The 16,897-nt window shown below is 32.6% G+C and overlaps 2 protein-coding genes across 2 annotated transcripts; one reads left to right on the top strand and one right to left on the bottom strand.

Annotated features, from left to right (window-relative positions):
• Window positions 1–8,441: 8,441 nt before the first annotated feature.
• On the bottom strand, window positions 8,442–9,245 carry LOC139515076 (uncharacterized). The gene has a single exon (XM_071304637.1). It carries the CDS (start codon window positions 9,243–9,245, stop codon window positions 8,442–8,444), a length of 804 nt encoding a protein of 267 aa, XP_071160738.1.
• Window positions 9,246–12,729: 3,484 nt separating this feature from the next.
• LOC139515075 (tripartite motif-containing protein 2-like) lies at window positions 12,730–14,424 on the top strand. The gene has a single exon (XM_071304636.1). The coding sequence runs from the start codon at window positions 12,730–12,732 to the stop codon at window positions 14,422–14,424; it is 1,695 nt and encodes a 564-aa protein (XP_071160737.1).
• Window positions 14,425–16,897: the final 2,473 nt, after the last annotated feature.

The following is a 16,897-nucleotide window of genomic DNA, read 5'->3' as shown; positions in this document are numbered from 1 at the left end:
GATAGTTGACTGACCCGATCTGTCACATTGTTTTAAGTCCGCCCCTTTTTCTAATAACAAACTTGTTGTTTCAATGTTATTTTCTTCACAAGCATTCAATAGCAGAGACCGCCCAACACAGTCTCATTCATTTAAGTCTGCCACTTTGTATACCAATATATTTACTATGTCTGTATGATTATTTTCACAAGCATTCATTATAAGTGAAGAACCATTTGGATAACCTTTATTCAAGTCTGCTTCTTTTTCTAACAACATCTTTACTAAATTAGAATGACCATGCTTACAAGCCCTCATGAGAAGTGACAAACCATCATTATATTTATTCAAGTCTGCTGATATCTAACAGTATCTTTACTACATCTGTTTGACAATGTTCACATGCATACATTAGAAGTGACATACCTATTTTGTCGCAGTTATTATAGTCTACCCCTTTATCTAATAAGATTCTTACTATTTCTGTACGACCATATTTACTACCATACCTTAGAAGAGACTGTCCTTTATTGTTACATTTTAAATAGTCTGCTTTGTAATTCAACAGCATTTTAACCATTTCAGTATAGCATGAGGAAGTTAATCAATGATTATTTAAACAAATTGGAACAAGACATACTTTATGACTAAGAGTCTAAACATTCAAAGCTTAAATCAAACATGGACACTCTTGATCTACAAATGGAACACCAAGCCAGTCGGATAAACCAAATGCAGAGCCAGTTTACCAAAATGACGCAATATGCTACCGAGCTACAGATGTAGTTGGTCTGAGAGAAATTGAAAAAATTACATTACAAGCGACAACATATTTTGATAATTTCGAAAGTGCTGAAGAAAAGAATCTAGAAGTGAACATTTCATCTGCTCTTCAATCAATATTTAAAAATGTCAAATCATTTGGAGATATTAATATCAATACCACCTCTTCTACACTAAAAATAAATGCTGGAAGAAAAGATCAAGCTCAGCACTTGGTTCCAAAAGTTCCTGGTAATGAACAAATAAAGCCAAACTTGTTGACAATAATTACACTTCCAGAAGATATTAAGCATTTATAAATATTTGCATGTCTAATTCTACCAGGTGGTACTTTTATAATACTTGACTATTTCAAAAACAACTAGTGCTGTTCAAAAGTGATGGCATCTTCATAAGAAAGGTAGTTACATTCACAGGATATCCAATGGATTTTCAGAAAAAATACAGTGGCTGCCACACTAGAATTCGAATACCAGACAGTAATGGTTGAGGTAAAAGAGAATAAAATTCTTCAAACATTTAAACTTTCTCATTGTTGTAATGGATTGACAAATGATGGTAAAACTTTGGTCATCAATGGTGGTCAACGCCAGAGTACTAGAGTCAATCTGAATGACATGTCTCATACCGTCTTAGGAGAAATGGGAGGAATGGGACCTATTGCATTTTTCCAAGGAAATATCTATGGCTTATATTACTCTGAAAACATTGTCTGCTGCTATACAAGTTCCGGAGAACCTCTCTGGATATATCAGAGACAAGACATTACCGAACCAAAGGACCTTTCTTTGGACAAAAATGGCATTAATTATATAGCTTCCAATAGAAACAACAGTATCGTGGTAGTATCACCAGATAGAACAACTTGTAAGACAATACTATCAGAGGCTGATGGAATCAAAGATCCATGGGCAATATACATCAATAGAGAAACAGGAATGATGATAGTGTCAAGTAAAACAAGTGATGATAACAAATATACAGCTTTTGTATATAAAATTTAAATATTATATTATTTCATTTTATTTTTAATTGAAGGATATCTGTGCATAGTGATAATCAAGGGCATTATAGCTTGCTCATAAAGGCATCTAGTAGTACATCCTTTATCATTAAAATACATATTTATTTACGTTTCATACAAAAATCAAATTCAAATGTAAAAAAGAAACAAAAAAGTAAAAAAAGTAAAATAGCGTGTGTTGGAAGCATTTCAGTTTCAACCATCATTACAGCCAAACAATTTTAAAGGTAACGATATATCATTAGCACAAAACTTAAGCTTTATGACCGACTGACTCAAAGAAATAATAGTCAAATCAACTTTAAATCAACTGAGCATGTTTTTTGTTTCTTAATGTTATCTATATTTCTCAATAAATACCTTAAATAAAGGCAACGGTAGTATACCGCTGTTCGAAACTGATAAAGCGATTGAGAGAAAAAACAAATCCGAGTTACAAACTAAAACTGAGGGTAACGCATCAAATATAAGATGAGGACAACGACACAATAGAAACATAAAAGCAAGTACAATATAAAAAGGCACAAATGGAAAAATATAAACAGCACAATGGTGGTATAACTCCTAAATAGGAATCTGCACATTCACCATTGAACTTGTATTCACTTCCATTTATAAACAGTTCATGCTATTTAACTAAAAGATTGCAAACGTGAAATATTCTGAGTATATTGAGTCTAAAAATCATACATTGTCCTTTAATTAGGGCTATACCTTGAATATAAGTATGTAGACCAACCAGACTCATGTGTTTTGAAAGCTTTATTGACTTTATCCTTGTGTCCTACAATTGGCTATTAAAAGAAAACTTTTGCTCAGTATTATTTAAGAAATATTCGTGTGTACAATTTGGAGTTTAGTATGGCGTTCATTATCACTGAACTAGTATATATTTGTTTAGCTTCAACTTTGTATTTGTTTGGCTTTTTAACTATTTTGATCTGAGCGTCACTGATGAGTCTTATGTAGACGAAACGCGCGTCTGGCGTATAAAATTATAATCCTGGTACTTTTGATAACTATTTAGGGGCCAGCTGAAGAACGCCTCCGGTTGCGGGAATTTCTCGCTACATTGAAGACCTGTTGGTGACCTTCTGCTGTTGTTTTTTCTATGGTCGGGTTGTTGTCTCTTTGACACATTCCCCATTTCCATTCTCAATTTTATGTATTACGTAAATGAAAAGTATTAATGTAAAAACATCAAACTATTTATTAATTTGGAACCATTGTATGTCCCTCTCAGGAACATAGTGCAAATTGAAGTTTTACATCACGACTGACTGAAACCATATATAGTTCATTCAGCTTGAAGAAAAAATCAATTCTCATTTAATTACACATTTCTTACATAAATGTGTCATAGTTGCAACAAAATTCTGATTAATTAGCCTAATTTAAAGGAAATGAGAGGTATAAATGGATCAACCGGGACCTTACAATGAAGACAAAGGGGTATATTAGTGATGTTTAACATCGTAGAGTCATATTCTGTGTTATTTTCCTATGATTAATGCAGACGAGATGGATATTTGATCATCAATCCTGGTAAATTTATTTGTCAACACTATATATATGCATATATTCAATCTATCCATGGTCAATAACAAAAAATAGCATTGTTTTTTGTTTTTTGAACAAATCACAAATGAAAAGTGTGTGCTGAGGACAAAACAGTTGTTCTTATTGTATACTTAGTATTTCAAACAGACCTCAAACTATAAGTTTTATAAAAAAAAAAATATGTACCAATGAGAGCGCTAACGTGGACATTTCCATAAATTTTATATTTCCGAAGATCATAACTCTTTAAAAAAAAATCAATACTTCACCATTATAAAATTGTCCTATATATTGCTGATATTGATCTATGGAAAGTTTTATAAATATCTGGTAAGAATTGTACCTGTGAGAGCGCTAACAATGCCAGTTTTCATAAATTTAATATTTCAAAGGTGCATAACTCTTTGAAAAAGTCGATCGGCCACCATTATATTACTTGTGTGAGATATTGCTGATATCAACCTATAATATAAGTTTTATAAAAATCTGGCGATAAGTGTACCTGTGGAAGGGCTAACAAGACCGAACGGACGCCCCGTATTTCCATGTTCTACATAATGCGTTACGCAAGGGACAATAAAGCATTTAACACACACACTTAACACATTTCTCGAAAGAAAATTATATTTTGTCAAGTTCTGTATAAAGAAAGAGTTGAAATCACATTTCATCAAGTGGAACTATAGAAAATCTATCATAAAGTCACCTCAACTGCTCACACAAATTTATTTTCACATTTAGCATTTTTCAAAATGAACTCGTATGAACATTTGTAAATGAACATACAATATTTAAGAAATTTAACAATTAACACTTTGATATTTTTGGTTGTAAACTGAAAGAAATAATACCACATAATTACAGGCACTACTGCTAGAACTAAAAGAGTATACCCCTGCTCGAGCGTTGCAATAAAAACAGTGCACACACTGAAATGTCTACGCTGCATTACTGGCCATAGATTATGTTGAAAGTCTTAAAGATGAAGTTTAAAATAAAAACATCACAGAAACTCATATCCGATAAATGCCGTCTGACAGACATATACACCTTACATATTACATTTTTTTTCTACACAAAATATATAAACTTTACTTACCATTATTATTATGTTGGTAGTCCTAAATATAAAGCCTTACTACAACTACCGCATAAACTTAACATGATCCAGGAAAATGAAGTCAAGGTCAGATAAACCAAACTGGAAATAAACATACATTCATTTCATACACTAAATATGCCTACATAAGATATAGTTGGACTATTGCACATCTAAGAAACAAACTTAACCAGAAAAAATTAACAATGATAAATGAACCATGAAAATGAGGCCAATATTAAATGAACCTAGCCTGATAGACATGTACACCTTACAATCAGTACTTGCTTAAAATTGTTGAAAGTTGAAAAACAGACAAGAACACAAAAAACTTAACATTGACAAATGAACCATGAAAATGAGGTCAAAGTCAGATAATATCCTACCAGACTGTCAAGTACCCCTTACAGTCATTCCATACAACAGTTTTTGAGAAACAGACCTAATCACATAACCTTAACCTTGATCACTAATTCATGAAATTAGATAGAGGTTGGGTGAACATTGTCTGACAAACAGGTAAATGTTTCAAAGAACTCCATATACCAAATACGTTTTTCCTGTTACTCATAACAAGGGAAAATTCACATGACAAAAAAAAAATTTCAGCAGTAGCTGAACTTTAAAAATGAGGTTAAGGACATTGGACATATGACAGGCCGAAACGTCGTAACAAAAGGTATCTGCATACAGTTTATTTAGATTTCCATTCTTCTGAAATATTAATCTTTGAACAAACAGTTAATGCCGCCACAGGCGACACAAAACTGGGAAGGTTGAACAAAAAGACAGTATGACAGAAAGACGAAAGGACATAAGAGAGAACTGTTTGTCTTTTACTTCATCTGTATCATTTATTTGAAATCTCAATATTTATGTATATTTTAACTGCATGAAACACCTAATACTTTTTTCCATATTAATGGGAAATAATAAATAAAAAGAATAATTATAAATGGATAAAAATTAGAGAGAAAAACTGTCTTGCTATTTCTTTTAATGCCCATCACTTTTCCTTTTATGATTAATATTTAAATGGCATTTGGTAGAAAATATTGATTAGAAAAGTCTTTGTATCTTTCAAATCCAGAGCCATCAATTTCAAGATGAAGACATGGATTTTGACATCAAAGAATTATTTAAAACAAGTTCAACCTGCACACTAGAATACTTAATAAATCTCTCTTAATGGGACAGAAACTGTCAATTGTTACCTGACATAGTGTTATGGATCACTGAAGACTTTACAAAACCAACCGAGCCACCTACAAAGAAATTTATCAGCCCCAAACATATTTACATTTTTTTTATGACATTTAAAAAAAAAAAGGAGTCATGGGGACAAAAAAATAGTGTAAAGTTGAGACTTCTGCATTTAAATCTAACTGAAAAAGGTTTTTCAATGTTTTAAGTTAATACACATGTTCTAAAGGAGTAAGTCCGGTTAAATATAAGGGCCGATTTTGGCCTCAAATTTCAGGTCCATCCGACGAAAGTTTTTGGACACTTTAGTGTCTATTTCAGTTGATTCAAGTATTTTATATGAAAGATTTTAACTGATTTAGTCATTAAAACGCTCCGATTTAAGCTTAAATATGATAAATCTATCAAATATGCCAAAAAACCTCACTTTTCAGATGGTTTTTGTCAAAAATGAAAGTGGCCGGCTTGCTATGTATTATCCTAAAATACAACTTACATTTCAATATTAAGAATGAACACGAATGCGGCCACATTCATTAATCATGTTTAAGACGGAAACCGTCTAAAATTTAACTAAAAAGCTAAAATTGTGAAGATTTCAGTAATTTAACAGGACTTAATGATGCTAGTACCCGATATATGTGCATTTACAGCCCATACTTATGAAGCAGAAGTATTCTACTTTCCAATAGATAACTAAAAGATTACGTTTTAACAATTTTGTAAAACTGCTATATGTTGGGGCCAAAAAGAGGTCTTACTGTACCTACTCCTTTGTTTTAAAAAAATACAATAACTTTATATGAATTACTAAAGAGAAAATCACCTTAAATCTATGATGTAAAACCTTTACCTATGTTCATAATTTGTAAAAGGACTGGTTAAACTGTTCTTATTTTTTACACATAAAAGACATTACTGGTGATTATTGATCTATCATTCAAGGACTCCTGAACATCAAGGCATGGTCAATTGTGAAAAGAAATAAATTTATTTTGACTTATCTTTTGTAATGGGGAAGATTGATTGACATTTCTCAAGTCATTGCAGAGAAAGAGTTTGGAGCCTTACTGCATGTCGTACAATCTAAGGTTAATAACTATTTATCTGTTCGAATTTTAGTTAGAATATAGGAAGACGGATTCAAAATAATAATTCAAAGAAGGCAACACATCACCATGACATCAATCAAGATAAACAATGACAAATGTACTAAGAAAAATAAACACAGAGTGACAAAAACCCTTCAATCAAAGCACACAAATCCTTCAATCACAGCACAGTTAATGCTACATGTATGGGTAATCCAATCAGAATTGATCACAAGAAAGCAGCATACTCAAATATGTATGATATAAATTGGCATACTAAATTCTTTCTTAACAAATGTTTAATTCAAAGAAGTTGATCATGCTGTCCCTTTTCCAGGACAGGAAGGGACACAGTATTTACATCTGACTTGATTCAAATAGTCTTACTTGTATAAATTGAATTCTATTGGAAATCTGTTTTCTAAATACACAGCATAAACAACAAAAATGTAAGTAACATGTTTAATAAATTAAAATTAAATTAAATGTCACATATTTCAATTTATGATTTAAGGGATTTAAGGTTTTTCTTGTTACTTTTCACTGCCCATTCCATTAAAGGCTTTTCTATCCTTTAAATCATCTCATATGATTTATAAACTTTTCATTTCTATTGTATTAACTGTCTTCCTCAAAGGTATAAGGGGTAGTATAATCATAAAAAGATCTGATTGATAACCATCATGGATATTCAGATCTTCCTTTCTACATTCCATTTATTTATGTACAATCGCGCATATATCCCTTTTATAGTCAAAAACCATCCGTACTTAATAAACATTGTTTTTGACTTCTCTTGAACTGAATTTTAATGTGCGTATTGTTATGCGTTTACTTTTCTACATTGGCTAGAGGTACAGAGGGAGGGTTGGATCTCACAAACATGTTTAACCCCTTCGCATTTTTGCGCCTGTCCAAAGTCTGGAGCCTCTGGCCTTTGTTAGTCTTGTATTATTTTAATTTTAGTTTCTTGTGTACAATTTGGAAATTAGTATGGCGTTCATTATCACTGAACTAGTATATATTTGTTTAGGGGCCAGCTGAGGACGCCTCCGGGTGCGGGAATTTCTCGCTACATTGAAGACCTGTTGGTGACCTTCTGCTGTTGTTTTTTTCTATGGTCGGGTTGTTGTCTCTTTGGCACATTCCCCATTTCCATTCTCAATTTTATTTTTGAGAATGAGTAGAACAAATAAGGGATTGTATGAGAGCTGATGAAATCACCCCAAATAGTTTAAGAGAAACGTAGACAATTAATGGTTATAAACAGAAAATTGATTATAATTCAGTGCAAACAACAGATAACAAATGTCCAGGGAACATAGATGATGATTCATTCATATAACATTAGTATCGTAGAGTGGTTGTTTCGGACACAAATTAAGGCTTAGTAAATAAGAACGTCTGCTTGCAATGATACTTGTATTGAACTCTGAAAAGCTAACGTCACAACAACGGTGACGTCGTGTACATGGAGAGCGGTAGCGGGAACACCTCATGTGCAATTCCTAACATTCTGGGGGCCCGCAAATGAATTTAATTACAATAAAATGAAAATAAATTATGAAAATTTCACTTTGAATTACTGTCTCTGAAAACTTTGAATAGCTTTAACTGTCTTTTATCATGAGCACGAATAAAATAAAATTATTTCTGTAATAAAGCACGAACAGTTAACAGTCCATAAAATTATACGATAGTCTCATTTGGTCCACATCTTTATCTTTTCCTTTGCATCGGTCTTCGCTCGTCTGGCGGGTAGTATTTCATCACACGGTCCTGTGTATTCATTTGATGTTAGTTCTAGAGGATATAACTTGCTAATAGGTCTTGACGTTGGACCATTTTTAGTACGTAAAATAGCTGATCTGCTAAACCCATCTCGTCCTTGAATCAATTTGTCGATGATCCCTACATTCCAAGTTGTTCTTGAAGTTTCATCATGTATTAGAACCACCTCTCCAATATTAATGTTCTGTTTGTCCACTCCTTTAGTTCGATGTTGTTCTCTAAGTGATGTAAGGTATTCACGTTTCCACCGTGTCCAGAAATTGTCAATGATATGATTTTGAATCTGTAACAATTTATTAGCTGATGCGTGTGTTAAGTTTTTTGGATTTTCAATGTTTCCATCTAAAGTTCCGGTGTACGGTAAAATCGTAATTCTTCTTCCGTAGAGTAAATGTGAGGGTGTCAATGGTTCATTATCCGATGGATCAGATGATAGGTACGTCAACGGACGATCATTGAGAATAGCTTCCACTTCTGTGACGATAGTTTCAAGTACACGTAAACTCACAAATGCCTTTCCTAAAACTGTTTTAATACAGTTTTTTGTCAAACCTATTAATCTTTCCCACCAACCACCGTACCATGGTGCACTTTTCGGTATAAACTTCCATACTGTTCCATACGAATTTAATTGTTCATTTAATAACGGTGACTTGGTCAGAAACTCTATTTTCTTTGCCGAAGCTACATAGGTTGTACCATTATCTGATATCATGATTTTTGGTAACGACTTCCTGCTAGTAAATCGGCGAAACGCTAAAATAAATGTCTCTTCTGTAAGATCTTCTACAATTTCTAGGTGTACGGCCCTTGTATTCGCACAAGTAAATAGGCAAATGTACGCTTTTCCTCCAACTCCATTTTTAGTTTTGATGCTCAATGCACCAGTAAAGTCAACGCCTGTTACAGTAAACGGCGGTGAATCTCTTAGTCTGTCTGCTGGTAGAGGCGGTGGGTCCGGAGTAGGATACGGCACCAATATCGTAGAGTGGTTGTATTGGACACAAATTAAGGCTTAGTAAATAAGAACGTCTGCTTGCAATGATACATGTATTGAACTCTTCAAATTTCTTTATCAGTCTGGAAACTGCACTCCTATGTCCTGCTCGTATCGAACGTAGCTTCAGATTCATCCTGGTCACGGCACCAATATCGTAGAGTGGTGGTTTCGGACACAAATTAAGGCTTAGTAAATAAGAACGTCTGCTTGCAATGATACTTGTATTGAACTCTGAAAAGCTAACGTCACAACAACGGTGACGTCGTGTACATGGAGAGCGGTAGCGGGAACACCTCATGTGCAATTCCTAACAATTAGAAAGGGCCATAACTCAAGAAAGTAACGCTACTCAATTTGTACTTGATCTGAGTTTTGTGATTATAAGCAGTATATATAAGTTTTATAACATTTGGTGGTTGCAAACTTAAGTAAAAGAACGGAAAGGAAAGTTCAGCGATTTTGTTATTTGTGAAGGGGCCTATCTCTTGAACGGTAAAAGACGACGCCTCCAATATCTTAACTAGATCTGTGTATTGTGGTACTAGTAATAAGCATCGTGTATAAAATGCATAATGTTTATTTGAGGCAAACTAAAGTAAGAGAATAGAAACAAACGTTCAGCATTTTTTCAATTTGTAAAGGGGCAAAATAATGGAATAGTAAAAGTTAGTAACGCCACAGAAATTCAAGTTTGATCGTCTGTGTTTTGTGGTAATAAAGATTTTGCATAATTAAACTAAAGTTAGATAACGGAAATCATTCTTCGGAAGTACAGACTTACACACGGACAAAGGTTAAACTTAATGCTCTCCCTGCAATGGTGGTGGCATAAACATATTCAGTTCCAAAACACAAGCACCTGTGATTGGATTGAATTCAGATAAATATATATCCTAAAAGGGCTACATTTGTGTGCCTGTCCCAAGTCGGGAACCATGTCAATAGTTGTCCTATGGCAATGCCCTACCTAAAGCTTTTGATTATTTTGACTGACATATTGTATTAACACCTTTTATTGTCGCAGATTGAAGCTGTATTTCACACAGACTTTAATATAATTCCCTGAACTCATCAAAACTTGTTTCTTAAAATATATTGAATTAAAAATTTACCATTTTTAACTAGCTGAGGTGCATTTCATGAAATCATAAAAAAAAAACTATTTTATCATATTTATTTTAATAGTATAAAAAACATCCAATTAGGCTGTTATCTGCTCTATGGTCGGGTAGTTGTCGCTTTGACACATTCCACATTTTCTTTCTCAATTCTAAGTTAATAAATTTCTCTAAAATGTAAATTATATTCTATCAAGTACAGTAACTGTATAAAAAAGGTGTTGGCACCACATCTCATCAGGTGTAAGGTCACCTCAGCCGATACTGTATCAATTCGTGAATATGTATTTCCATATGTAGCAATATTCAAATTAAGGTGAAAATTTCTAATTAGACTGATGTTACTAAAGTATTTTGTCAACACTTGACAGATTTTGGTTGTAACCTTAAAGTACTGATATCACATGACTACGGGCAAGATATGAAAGGATTTATGAGTAAAAAAGAAAATGCAGGATAAGCAACTTGCCCAAAAAAAAGCAGAATAACAATTAAGGTTAGAAAAGTTCAGACATGACCAAATCTGGTGGAAAATTAAAAATAAAATATGTAGGACAAAATTGTTTATACCTAGCCCCCCCCCCCTAAATGTTTTAATAAAAGGATTTTTTTGAAAAAGTATATGGACGACAACATGCAACGAGTGTCACATTTTTGAAATTGTGGATATGAACGTACAAATATGACGACGACATGCAAAACAAACACATGTCATAATTCTATAAAGTTTCGGATTTTTTTCTTCCTTTTTTTCCGAATTACTTTTATTGTCAGGGAGGGTGGTTGTGGGAGAATTTTTATTTATATAAAGTATGATCCTATTTAGGTAGGAAAAATATGGTGTTTATATTTTATTTTTTGCATACTTGCTTTTTGATATACAAATAATAAGATATAGTATAATTGCCATTCTAATATGACGTTCTTATTACGTTTATTAACAAAGCTATGTTCTAATTTGCACAAACTATGTTTGACACATGCGTACAACTTTACTGTTTGTATTCAATTGATTTCCATGTGTATCCTAATAAACTATATATATGTAAGCTGCATATATGAAATATTATTATATATTGTTCTTAACACATCATATTTTTACCTTGTTCCTAGTTTCTAAACTTATTAAATATAGAAATGTAATGTGAATAATTCATGAGGAGGAAGCGGGAATAGCCAATTATTCCAATGGTATTTTTGCACGTTTCGGTCTATTCCTTCATGTCTTGCTCTATGCTCATTTTAACATGGGAAGTCTTTATAATTGGTCATATTTTACACCTCGCTAACGCTCAGTGTAAAACATCGACACATATAAAGCTATCCATCTTAAAATGAGCATAGAGCATGACATGAAGGAATGATTTCTTAAATAAGACAACTCTCAACCACCGACATTGAAGTTAACACCTATTGTCACCGTACGGTCTTCAACAGTGAGCAAATCCCATACTGCATAGTCAGGTATATAAAAGGCCACAAAATGACAAACGAAAATATTTAGAAATAAAATAATCTATGGCCGATAATTAAAAATTCAAAAGCAGTAACACCTATTAAACTACAACATCAGTGGCATCGACCCAGTGGTTATGAATTAATCATCAAAGATACCAGGATTAAATTTTGTATTTACGCAAGACGTGCGTTTCGTCTACAAAAGACTCATCAGTTACACTCGAATCCAAAAAAGTTAAAAAGGCCAAATAAAGACCAAAGTTGAAGAGCATTGAGGACCAAAATTTCTAAAAGTTTTTCCAAATACAGCTAATTTAATCTATTAAAGTCTTAGTATTTGAAAATTCAAAAGTTTTTTAAACAGGTAATTTATTATTATGACCATATCAATGATAAATAGACTGTCCTTATGCAAATTTAAACATAAGCTCCTCCAGATCAGTTGTAATAACAATGGTTATATGTATCATGTAGTACCAGTAGTATACTTATCATTACATATCAGGCCAAAAGTCTTCCATTTATGTACACAGTACTTTCTATAGTAATATACAGTTTTATATATAACTGAAAAATTCATTTCTGATATTTTTTTTTTATTTCAGATTTAAAGAGAAAAAGTAATGGCCTCATCAGTCAAGCACTTTTGTACAATTTGTGAATATGATGGAATCTCTAATACAGCAGTCACTTGGTGCACAGAATGTGAAGTTTTCTTTTGTGGAGACTGTGAAAAAACTCACAGCAAGTCAGGACTGTCTAAACATCATAAAACCATGTCAGCTGACAATTACAAAAGATTACCTACATTCATGCAAGAAATAAGAAGTCAGTGCAGAGACCACAATACGATGAATGAATTTTACTGTTCTTTCCATGCGTGTCCCTGTTGTGTCCAGTGTGTCACTGATAAACATAAAAAATGCCAAGACATGAAACCCTTGTCTGATACCCTACACCAAGTAAAATCATCTGCCTCTGTTCAACTTTTTGAAAAAGATTTGAAAAATGTAAAGGAAAACTTAGATACAGCCATTATGTACCTGAAAACCAGAATCAGCACCATCAATATTCAGAAAACCAAAGCCATTGAGGAAATCAGTTATATGAGGAAGTCGATCAATGACAACTTAAACAAATTAGAGCAAAACATACTTAATGACTTAGAGTCTAAACATTCAAAACTGAGAGCAAACATGGCCACTATCCTGCAACAAATGGAACAGGGATCCAGTCAGATAGACCAAATGCAGAGTCAGTTTACCAATCTGATACACCATGCAACAGAGCTACAGATGTATATTGGTCTTAAGGAAATTGAGAAAACTGCAAAATATATAGGCGATTTAGAGAGAACAGAACACTTCATTGAAAAGAATCTAGAGGTTAACATTTCGTCTGCCCTTCAATCATTTTTACAAGATGTCAAATCATTTGGAGATATTAATATCAATACCACATCTTCTACACTTCGACTTAAGACCGGAAGAAAAGATCAAGCCCAGCATTTGGTAACAGAAGTTCCTGGAATTGAACAAATAAAGCCATCCTTATTGACAAGACTAACAAGTCCAAAAGATATGAAGTTAAATATATGGGCCTGTCATATACTACCTGATAGCAGAATTGTGATACTTGATAACAACAACAAACAACTAGTGCTATTCAGTAACGATGGCATCTTCATTAGAAATGTAGTTACATTCACAAAGAATCCTTGTGATGTTTGCTTTGTCAGAAATTATACAGTGGCTGTCACATTAAGAGCAGCAAACCAGATTGCTTTGGTTGATGTTGAAAAGAATAAAATTATTCAAACAATTAAACTTTCTCATGAATGTTATGGAGTATCAAGTGATGGTAAAACTTTGGCCATTACCAGTGCTGGCAGTCAGTGTACTACAGTGAATTTGAATGACATGTCTCATACAATCTTAGAAGGTATGCAAGGAGTGGGACCTATTGTATTATTCCAAGGAAATATCTATGGTATCAATTATCATGAAAACAAAGTCAGTTGTTATAGAATTACAGGAGAACATTTGTGGACATATCAGAACCCAGATGTTGCCAAACCAAGAGGACTTTCATTAGACAAGAACGGCTTTGTTTATATAGCTTCCAATGGAAACAACAGTATCATGGTAGTATCACCAGATGGCAGAACATGTAAGAGAATATTGTCAGGATCTGATGGAATCAAAGATCCATGGCAAATTAATATCAACAGAGAAACAGGAATAATGATAGTGTCAAGTAGAAAGAGTGATGATGACAGTGTTACAGACTATGAAACAGCTTTTGTTTATAAAATGTAAGTTCAAGGAACAGTAAAGGACTATATCACAGAGTTTGTTTAAATTTTGCATACATCCTTGGCTTGCTGAAACCCAACAGAAAGTCGAAAAAAATATTGCATTTATCTCTTTTCTTATCCGAAACTTTACTGTTTGAATTCTTTCATAATAGTTTAAGATTTGTATAAAAAGCACATAAAATTATTATTTTTCTGTTTATCTTTTTCTTTTTAGCCATGGCGTTGTCGATTTATAAGTTTGATTGTCCCTTTGGCACCTTTCGCTCCTCCTTTAGATAACTTTGAAAGAGTTGACATATGTAAAGGGCAAATAAATAAAGGCAACAGTAGTATACCGCATAAATCGATAGAAAAAAACCAAATCCGGGTTACAAACTGAAACTCAGGGAAACGCATTAAGTATAAGAGGAGAACAACGACACAACATTAAAATGTAACACACACAGAAACGAGCTTAGCATTAGAAATAATCCGATAATTCAGGTAAACATATTGTTTTAAAGACTCTCTTTCCCTCATCTTATTAGATAGTATGTGCCTTCTAGCATTACTGCTTGAACAGTGAAGTGTTTGCTAGATTATCTGAAGTTGAAATTAAATTAAGATACAAAGATCTTGAAGATTGGTAGGATAAGCGGCTCATACCATTTATTGTTATAGTGGCAAATGTTTTATCTAGAGACCAGAAACAAATTCAACTTTAATTTGAATAAAGGCAACAGTAGTATATGCTGCTGTTCGAAAGTCATAAATCGATTTGGAGAAAACAAATCCGGGTTTCAAACTAAAACCGAGGGAAGTTGAAAACAACGAAACAACAGAAACACAGAAGTGCAACAAATAAAATGACAATGCAACACACACATAATCGAACTATAAGATAACAATTGCCATTTTTCTGACTTGGTACAGAACATTTTAAGAAAAAATGATAGGTTGAACCTGACTTTGTAGATAGCCAAATCTTGCGCTTTTATGGAAATGTTAAATATAACACTAAAATGACAACATTACATGTACAAATAAATGCAAGAACATTCAGAACAGAGAAATACACAAATAAACAATAGAATTGTTACTTTTCGACATGCTAACCACAGAAAAAAAACGAACACATAAAAAACCTCGAACTACACATAAAAACAGCACAACAGAACCGTCACACGACTGGATCAACGCCACAAAAGTGACGTCACATATAAATTTCTAAAAATTGGATATAAATCCAGAATAGTTTGTAATTAATTATTTGATGTATTTTATAACAATTACAAGAATTTTAATGTAGAAATGTGTTCGTAGTTACTATAGATAATTAATTGTATTATCTAGCTATTTCGGTATTTCTTCTAAATCAAAAATGTAAAACAAATAAATCGTGTACATATTGTTGCTTTAAATTCTTATTAATGAACTGGGTGATTAATTATATCTTTACTTTTACATACGAATAGAAAATAAAAAAGGAGAATTACAATAACTACAAACGATAAGACATTTAACAATATCCAATCAGAATTACAAAAGCAGTATCATAACTAAATACATGAATGTTGGATCAACAAATCACTTTTTGAAATACTAAGGCTTTTCTACCTCGAGGCATATATTACCTTAACTGGATTTGGCAAAACTTTTAGGAATTTTGGTCCTCAATGCTCTTCAACTGCGTACTTTATTTGGCCTTTTTAACTTTTTTGGATTCGAGCGTCACTGATGAGTCTTTGGTAGACGAAACGCGCGTCTGGCGTATACACAAAATTTAGTCCTGGTATCTATGACGAGTTTATTGACACGTCTTATAACAATGGGAATTCACACTCAGCAAAAGAGTGATATTATGGAATAGGTTATGTTCGGTACTTTATAAAACCCAGACAAGGTAAATGGTAAAACATATTCTAAGACGTTGTAAAACTTTTCTTAGCTAGTTTAGACACAGACACATTGTATAAATCTATCAATTCGTAATGGTGTCCATAAAATGTATGGAAAATTCATACATGGCATGAACAAAATAAAATCTTAAAAAGATTTTAATTTTTACTACTTTCAATACTAAATATTTTTAGAATAAATATTTTTTTTTTTAAATATTTAGAATCAAATTATTTATTTTCAACAAAATGTATTACTATTATACCCCCTTTTAAAGAGGAAGTTGACTGGTTTGTGTCTTACATAATCTGTATAAGATAAAAATACATTTTAGTATTGATTGAAAGCGCAACAGTATATGCATATTTCGACTACATGAAACGCTTAAATTAATACGTTTTTAATATTAAAGGTAGATAACAGATATACAAAATAAATTTAATGGATAAAAATGAGAGAAAAATAAATGTCGAATGTGTCCATGGGACACAAATGATGTCCCCGCTTGTATGATATCATTTAAATTTATAAAGGGACATAACTGACGATCGATAAAAGTGACCCTGCCCAAATTTGTATTTGATAGGAGTTTTGTA

This window comes from Mytilus edulis, chromosome 3, assembly GCF_963676685.1.
Source record: "Mytilus edulis chromosome 3, xbMytEdul2.2, whole genome shotgun sequence".
Classification (NCBI taxonomy): Eukaryota; Metazoa; Mollusca; class Bivalvia; order Mytilida; family Mytilidae; genus Mytilus; species Mytilus edulis.
The sequence above is the reverse complement of the archived record's forward strand: the minus strand, read 5'-3'. Positions and strand labels throughout refer to the sequence as shown.

Excerpts from the sequence above, each read along its gene's own strand:
- LOC139515076 (XM_071304637.1), bottom strand. The coding sequence starts at position 9,245 with ATGATATCAGATAATGGTACAACCTATGTAGCTTCGGCAAAGAAAATA.
- LOC139515075 (XM_071304636.1), top strand. The coding sequence starts at position 12,730 with ATGGCCTCATCAGTCAAGCACTTTTGTACAATTTGTGAATATGATGGA.